General features: G+C 41.2%; 1 protein-coding gene across 4 annotated transcripts in view; it reads right to left on the bottom strand.

The window, feature by feature from the left end:
- Positions 1-5191: 5191 nt before the first annotated feature.
- LOC146617401 (DNA (cytosine-5)-methyltransferase 3A-like) overlaps positions 5192-8838 on the bottom strand; it is a 95715-nt gene continuing 92068 nt past the window's right edge. For all 4 annotated transcript variants that reach the window (XM_085372340.1, XM_085372341.1, XM_085372343.1 and 1 more), the window contains one exon: positions 5192-6988. In XM_085372340.1, coding sequence (XP_085228466.1) covers positions 6847-6988 — 142 coding nt within the window. In that variant the 3' untranslated portion in view covers positions 5192-6846. The remainder of the gene's footprint in view (positions 6989-8838) is intronic.

Genomic DNA, 8838 nt, shown 5'->3' with positions numbered 1-8838 from the left:
AAAACTGGGAAAATATTTTATAATTTCACAAACCTTTTGGCTGTGGACCAGTGTGATTAATTTGCAGACTCATTCTTGAGGGTTTCCTCTCCAACATGTGATGAGAAAAATGTGGTCAGCAGTTTTGGTTTGATTCGATGTGGAAAACTGACATCAGAGAAGTAAAATAAGCTGCTAGACCAGGGATGTCAAACGTAGGCCCCGGTGACCAGAATCGGCCGAGCAATCGAGCCCACTGGACAGCTTTGGAAAATGTAATTGTCATTTATGCTACACCAAAGTAAACAAGATAAACAACAGAAAGTTCCTGTTTTTTCATTATCTGCTAAAGAAATGTATGTTTGTTTGTTTGTTGTGTGGTTTCACAGAACAAAGCACATTTTCTGTGAATTAATGAAAACTTTATATTTTATAATTACAGGGCAGTTTTGGCCATGAAAATCCAGAACATATTCTGTAGTTTTACATCTAGATTTTTAAGACATAGCACCCCCAAATGCCACATAGGTAGACACACTAAGCAGATAGTCACAATAAACAGTTCTTGTTTATTCACGGTTCATTTCTTACACTGTTCAAGTACAAAGTTAAAATGCCTTTTTAATTAGTTCATATTCATACAAGAGTAAAATAATAATAGTGCCTTTCTTCACTACCGCAAACATAAATACAGTAAATGTAAAGACAAACTTGATTTATACTCCTAACAATAAATTTTTCTTGTTTTCAGATAAAATTTTAGCACCTTTTGAAACACCAACAGGTCCTCCTTTTCCTAAAAGCTCATCTTACATTTAGTCCATGAGATGAGTGTCTGCATGCGCCACAGCATTGTATTTGTAGGTGTTGTGCATGTATCTCTGCGTGTGAGCGTCGGTTGCTCTGTGTCATAGCAGTGTGTGTTTGTCTGTGTATGTATGTGTGTGTTTGAAAGTGTATCAGTGTTTAAAACAGCGCATCACTCAGCCTAAAAGCTGTCGATAGGCGAACAGAAACATCATCACCGTATCACCCATCACTTAAAAACGTCAGCTCCTTTCCTCACACTTTTCCCCCCCATGGAGCTCTCACACAGAGACGTGTTGGAGAAAAGGAAAATAAACAGCTGGAAACTGTAAACAGGCTGAAAATCGTCATGCCTGTGCTGAACCAGCAGCCTCCAGAGCAAATATAACAAACGCCGGTGAGCCCCAAGACTTAAACCACTGGCAGCTGCAGTGAGTGATCACGCTTTTAATGCGATGCTCTGCTGAGAAATTTGGATCCTGGCGTACAGTCAGGTGTCACTTTGTCACAAAACGCCCACCAAGCAATGGCTTACATGTCAAGCTCACACATTTTATGGCAAGGGCACTCCCCAATGGCAGTGGTCTCCCTCAGCACACCACAAATATGGCTCGAGGAACGCAACAACAAGCCTGATGTTTGGATGTGGCCTCTAAACTTCCCAGATTGAGGGGGGCCTATACAATATTAGGCAGGTACTTTAATATTATGGCTACTTTGGCGTGTATATACATCTAGATATAAATATCCCCATCTAAAAGTTGTGAAGTTATTTAACTGTTTAACAGCTTCTGAAGAAGCTCAGATTTCCGGTTGACCAAAACTTTAGGAACTAAGTTATTAAATTTGATTTAAATGTTTTGGCATGGATCAGATCTGCACACGACCTTAAATAAATCTGAAATGATAAAATTCTGTGAAGCTCATGTATTTTATTAATACGTTTCTTAAGTCTCAGGACCTCCAGACTGGGAACTGCCTTGTGCCAGTGGAAATTCAGCTTTTACAGACAGCTTTAACTCAACCCGTCTCTGTTTGAGAGCATCGCGCGGCTCATAGCTTCAACGATTTAAAATAGAACAAGTCACTATACTAACTGTAATATATGCTTTCTCTAGCCTCTCTCTCTCCACTCTAGGCTGAGACTGAACTGAACTGAGCACCAACCTGGAACAGTACACACACACAATAACAGATTATTACTGTAATTATTATTACCATATTATTATTATCGTTACTCCCTAATCTAACATGGAATCGGAGATTACACTGACTGACTGACATGCAGCACCTGGGGAGGGGCAGGGCAGGGCGAGGTGGGGTTATTGGAGTGAGGGAGAGATTAGGGTAAGGGTGGGCAGGATTTGGGAGCACCAAGCGTCGTGGGCCATGATGATGTCACAGCCAGCAGCGCTGCGGAAAGCCTGATGGCGGACAGGCGGCCGGCAAGAACACAGTGTGTATGCATGTGTGAGTGTAGCGGTGTTGGGTGTTCTGTAGCGAAAGGAGAAGCGTGAAGGTTGTTTCCAGCAAATGAGAGTGTGAGTGTGTGTGAGACCTGCAGGAAGAGCACTGTAAAAAAGAGCAGAGTTTAAAAAGCACCTGAAGGTTGGTTGTAGAAACGGAGAGTAAACACGATGGAACAAAATCTTTGAACCTGCTGGCTTACTGTGGCTATGAGAAGTTGTGCATGTTTGTGTGAAGGTCTGTGTGTGTGTTTGTGTGTGTGAGACGGCATAGACTGCATGTGTCCAGTTGTTAGCTGGTATCTGAGGAAGGTCTGAGGATCGGAAGGCTTCCTGGAAAAGATGGTCGTCCGAGGACCAAAAGCACCAGACTGAAGTGTTTTCTCTAAAGGCAGCCCTGTCTAAATAAAACATACATATGAACTTGTTTCTCATGTGTGTGTGTGTGTGTGTGTGTGTGTGTGTGTAATAAATACAGCCACCACACTGGATGACATTTCCTCTTCACAGAGCAGCTGAGTTCATCCCAGCATGCATTGGGTGAAAGGCAGATGAAACACCCAAGAAGGCTCACACAGCTGAACCTGTATTACATAAGGAAGCTTCTTTTTATTTATACAGGGCTATCTGTTTCAGTCACAGGAAGTAGAAAGCCAGCATATTGTCCACAGAGTAAAGTCGGCCTCTGCTTTCAGCCGACGCAGAACGGTGACTGTAGGACGTTTTGGATCCCTGTGAAGCACAGGGGGAGAACGAGTGCCAGGGGGATGGCAGACTAGTCACTTAACTGACAGTGGAGCTGAGGCACAGAAAGAAGCTGCATTGTAAGAGGAGGGAGCGTAAAATGCTGCTGAGAAGAGGATGCTGAATGTCTTCTACTTCTAACCACCAATGTTTTAGGTTAATGCTTCTCGGAGGCGATGGTGCTCTGCAGGAAGAAATAATCCTGCAGAATGAGTTTAACCTCATTCTGTAAAAGACAGAAGTGCCTTAAACCTGGATTTTTTTTTGAATGACCAGCAGGGGGCAATGCAAGAAAAGACTACTGGTTATTTTAAGTTGATGGATAAAATCCTGTCCTTTATATTCCCTATGGTTGGAGTTGGAGATTGAAAGCACATAAACAGAGACACAGACATCCTGAACTGAGATCCTGGGAATTTTGCTATGTTGATAGAAGTTTAACTTCCAGGGGAAAAATACCTTCTTTCTTTTTCTTATTTCTGTTTCTTATGTCCCAGTGACCTTTGAAATTAAAGCTAATTTAGATAGTATTTCAAAACTGTCCAAATAAATGCCTCGAGGGGCTTTCTCTTTAAAGGAGCTTTTTGCAGCTGTTTGCAGCTTTTAACTAAATCCTTCACCATCAGGGGGCAGTGTTTTCCATGTGGCTCTGTTGATATGGTTTTACCCTCTGATATTTGCTTTTATTCCTCAAGAGGCCTTTCATTCATTTACTCCTTTCATTTGCCAGACTGCCAGCCTAAGTAATAATACATAAACCTGATGTGCTATCTTGTGGTACAAAGTGGTATTACACGGTCCTACTTCACCAACGGCTGATTTCTCTCTAACACATTTAAGGAATTGTCAAAAGACCTTCTTCTGCTAAGTTGATGTGAATTTAAAGGGAAAAAAAAGTTTGATTAAAACTGTTCACTTCTATTTTGAGGTGAGATTTTCATATGAAACTCGGAATACTGTTAGTATACATTTGAGTTCACTGTACATATAAAAAATAAAATATGAATAGAATGAAACAAAAGCTAAATCCAGTTTCTACTTTGGTATCTTGGCAGTATTTGGATCTTATGTTCAAATGCCAGTTCAAAAACAGACAACAAAAGCATTGGAGTTAGTGCAGTTAGTACACATTTGGAGGACACTGTGCCACGTCCTAAACAATAAATATATTTGCATTTCATGATCTCAAATCCACTCAAACACTAAATTATTTTGCACATTACTTAATGTTTGGAATTTATGATGCTGGAGAGTTGTTAGCATAACATTTTACAGAAATTTCCCATTAGCCCTAAACAATACCTTGAAGAAATAGAGGAAGTCAAAAGATAATCAAGTTAAATTTGAGATTACTTGAATTTAACTTCAAATCTATCAACCTAACATCCAATGAACGTCGTCTTCTGCCTTCAATAATGTTAACGAGGCAAACTTTGGTATAATATGATGACATCTACTTGTTCCTGATGATCATCAGCTGAGTGACATCAGAGTAATATTACATTGAAAATGAGCACCAAAGTCATTTAACAGTTGTCATCCCAGCGTAAGTGAAACACGAGGAAATATTTTCATTATTAAAAGCATTCGTGAACCTAGTGTCTGAAAACCACCAGGAAGTAATCAGTACAGTACAGAGATGGTTTGCTTGTTGTGAGGAAAGTAGAAGTAGCTTGTGTTTTATATACGGTGTATAGAGTACATTTGCAGTATGAAGTATGGTTGTCTCCCACTAGAGGGCACTCTAAACACTGAGGATGCAGACAGCAGCAAGGATGTTTCTACTGTACTAGTTTTAAATTTCATAACTTTTGTTTACATTCAGAAGGTTTTTTGCTTTTATATATGTCAGCATTTTGATCTTATAATAAGGCTGTTAAAGTTAACTGAAACTAAACCACAAATTAGTTCACTGAAATAAAACGAAAACTAACCAAAACACTTACAAAACTATATAAAATATTAAACTATACAGCAACTGTCTTCGGTTTTAGTCAATTTGTCAACCAGGTTGAGGACACCAGGATGTCTTCATCTCTGTGTTTGTTTTGTTGTATTGTATTATTCCATCATGATAAAAAGGAGAAGTAAAACTAACACTGAAACTAAAGTGATAATAGTAAGTCCACCCTGGAGACACAAGAAACTACTGAAAAATACAAAAATCAAACATTAACAAGTAAAATAAACTCCTCAAACCACAGCTGCATCCCAATAAAATTCTGTTTTATTTTATTATTTCATTTTGCTTTAGATAAAAGTGGATCTCTTTTTCTTTCTTTTCTTTGCACTGAGGTATAAATTCATCTGCAAGGATTATTTGTAGCACAAGAGCATCCTCCTCCTTTAAGAAACATTTAAAGGTTATAGTCTTATTAAGCTGTAGTCACACTAAGAAAAACGATCTATATATTAATCTGAGCTGGTCCCAAAAAGTTGATTCTGTTCATCTGGACGTAGCATTTTCAGTGACTTCCTCAGTCTCACCTGACTGCAGGTTTCCCCAACCTTATAAACAGTACCTTTGCATAATGACTAAAACTAGCACCAGTGAGTAACAATGGACTGTGAGGTCAGTTTCATGATCATAAACTTCAAATTGCCATACCATTCACAGAGAGTTGGGGAATGACTGCAATCACAGCATGAAAGTGAAAAGATGAACTCTTAGGCGTCCTCCTCAATTCAGAGATGCCATCCGCTTAGCCAGAGGTTGTTTGATTTCCCCAATGTATGAATCGTGGCAATCCTTCTGGCACTTAACAGCGTGAACTATATTACTCTGTTTGTGCTGGGGGACCTGATCCTTTGGGGGGAGCAATTTTTGGCGCTGGGTGTTTTAGGGTTTGAAAGCTACCGAGACGTGGTGTTTACAGAAAATACGTCTCAGCTGTTCTATTACTCCTGAAAAAAAAAAGATCAATAAACATTTTTGCTTAGGTAGCAGTTGTCCTTCTTTCCAGGATTGCCTGGAGCTTCCTTTAGGTGTCTTCCCAGCTTTACCGAAGCCTTTTTGGTACAATGTTCTTCCACTTCCGCTGTTCACTCGAGCGAAACGTTCCTCCCATTGAAAGCGCTATGTCCAGAATCAACTTTTTGGGATTTCCTTACCTGGAGCATGCATCAAGAAATCTAAGCTGCGTTATCTTCCTTTTGGACACTCTCCTGCACCCTCATTCAATCCTTAAACCTCACAGCTACCTGTTTTGCCTGCTGTTGCCTCCACCTGCTCGTCTATTTGAACTCAAAACTGCAGCGACTGAAACAAGCAGAGACCATTCAGTCTCCAAGAGCACCAAAATCTGTAAAAGTGTTGTATTAAAGTGGCACCATTTCGATTGTATCACTGCCTGACCAGCACCACGAATGTTACGTGTGTTTGTGTGTCTTTCTGTTTTCACAACACATGAATACAGTAAAGTGTTGCGGGACTCATTGGTCTGTTTGTACGTATTCATAGAGATCTTAAAGACAGAAAAAAGGCAGGGCATCTGTGTTAGTTTGGCGCCCCCTGGAGGTTTGAACTCCAGCTGATACGACACAGTAAAGCCAGAAGACATCAGTTTCAAGGTCGGACAGGAAGTTTGTGTATGACAGAAAACTGTACCTGTGTGTGTGTGGTAGCACGGTAGCACCAGGGGACTAAGGTCAGCCAGTGGTCTACAAGGGATCTCAGGAAGCAGTCCTTTACAGAGTGTGTATGTGAGTGTTTGTGTGTCTATGTCCGGTCATCTGTTTCATTTTGCGTCAGCCAACCTTCATGTACTGACTGTACACTGTGTATGGTTATCAGTGTCTGTTTCTGTTTATATGTGTGTGTCTGTACGTGGGAGGGAGTTGGTGTGTGTGACTAGTTGCAGGCAAAATACTCCTTCAGAGGAGCAAAAAGGTGCCTGATGACAGGGACGCTCCACGAACGCCCCAGAAGCCTTTGTCTGGCCAGACGACTCATGTTGGACACGTCGGTGTAGTGGACGGGGAAACCAAACACCCTGAAACAGACCACACAGATCATTACTTCAGACTTTAAATAGAAAAAGGTCTGTGAAGCAAAGCCAAGAAATATTTCAAATCACTTAGGATCCTAAACTTAAAAGAAGATTCTTTTTTTCATTTGAATTTGTTATATTTGTTAGTTTTTGTCTTTCAAAGATTCAAAAAGTTTATTGTCATGAGGACAAAGAAAAGCATTTCTCTGTGCAATGAAATTCTTTCTCTGCTGTCCACACACAGATGCTGGTTAATATGTGCAAATAAAATTGGAACAGATAAAATGCAAATAGTATAAATAAATAAATGGAGACAAAAACTGAAGTGTTAAATAGATTGGTGAGCAAAAGAGCTTTGAGCTTAATGCTGGTTTAATATGTAAGATGACCTGATGTGCAAAATTATTACTGTTAAAATAGTTCAGCTGTTCAAGAGTCTGACAGCAGTGGGGAAGAAGGAGTTGTTGAGTCGGGATGTTCTGGATTTCACACTTCTAAACCTTCGTCCCGACGGCAGAAGTGTGAACAGTCCATGTTGGGGGTGTGTGGGGTCTTTGAGGATGGAGGCAGCTCTCCTCTGGACTCTGTGATGGTAGATGCTCTGCAGAGAGGGCAGCAGAGTCCTGATGATCTTCTCAGCAGCTGTTATTACTCTCTGCAGGCGTTTGCTGCAGTGATGCAGCTGGTCAGTGTGCTCTCCACAATGCAGCTGTAGAACTTGCTGAGGATCGTGGCCGACATACCAAATTTCCTCAGCCTCCTCAGGAAATACAGCTGCTGCTGCGCCTTCTTAACCAGCTGTGAGGTTTTCAGTGTCCAGGTGAGGTCCTCAGAGATGTAGACGCCCAGGTATCTAAAGCTGCTCACCCTCTCCACTTCAAGGCCCCGGATAAACTGCGGCTGGTGATGCCTCCCCTTCTTCCTCGTGTCCACTATCATCTCCTTTGTCTTGTCAGTGGTGAGGGTGAGGTTGTTGTCCTCACACCATGACACCAGACCGGCCACCTCTCTCCTGTAAGCCGCTTCATCCCCTCCAGTGATGCGACCGATCACTGCAGTGTCGTCGGACTGGGCCCTACCAGTCAAAACGTCCAGTAGCTAGTCATATAGGGTGGGGCGCAGGCCGAGTGTTGCCAGCTTGTGAGTGAGTTTGTGTGGGACAGTATTGAAGGAGGAGCTGTAATCAACAAAAAGTACCCTGATGTATGAGTATTTGTTTCCCAGATGGGAGAGGAAATAGTGAATGGCAGCAGCGATGGCGTCTGATGTGGACCTATTGGGCCAGTAGGCATACTGCAGGGGATCCAGAGTGTCTGTGATGTTGCTCTGAATGTAGGCCAGCACCACTCTCTTGAAGCACTTTGCAATGATTGGATTGCAACTGGTCTATAGTCATTTTGGCAGGTGGTTTGGCTTTTCTTGGGAAGAGGGATGATGGTTGTGGTCTTGACTAAGGTCAGCCAGTGGTCTAAAAGGGATCTCAGGAAGTAGTCCTTTACAGTGTGTGCATGTGAGTGTTTATGTGTCTTAAATGTTTGCTTTTCATTTGCTTTGATTATTTTTTGTTTTAATGTTTTACTTCCTGCTTTTGTTTCTTTCCCTCCATTGAAACACGGTCAAATTATTCATTTACCTTGAATTTGACTGCTTCCACCTGTGTCTCATTTAGTAATCACCCCTCTTTTTATATGAACCCCACTTCTCATTTTACAATTTACATATATTGAAATTCTCCCTCATTACCAAATAGTAAAGCAGAGACACAATTTCATTTCATGAAATGGGAAATCTTGTTAGTTAAACACGTGGCACAACTACATCATAAGTTTTTAGCCCAATTAATCTCATATTGA

The sequence above is a fragment of the Diplotaxodon limnothrissa genome, linkage group LG15 (genome assembly GCF_057381915.1).
Source record: "Diplotaxodon limnothrissa isolate DT_005_m linkage group LG15, D_limnothrissa_male_GT1.1, whole genome shotgun sequence".
Lineage (NCBI taxonomy): Eukaryota > Metazoa > Chordata > Actinopteri > Cichliformes > Cichlidae > Diplotaxodon > Diplotaxodon limnothrissa.
Note: the sequence above shows the minus strand (reverse complement) of the source record. Positions and strands in the feature narration are given on the sequence as shown.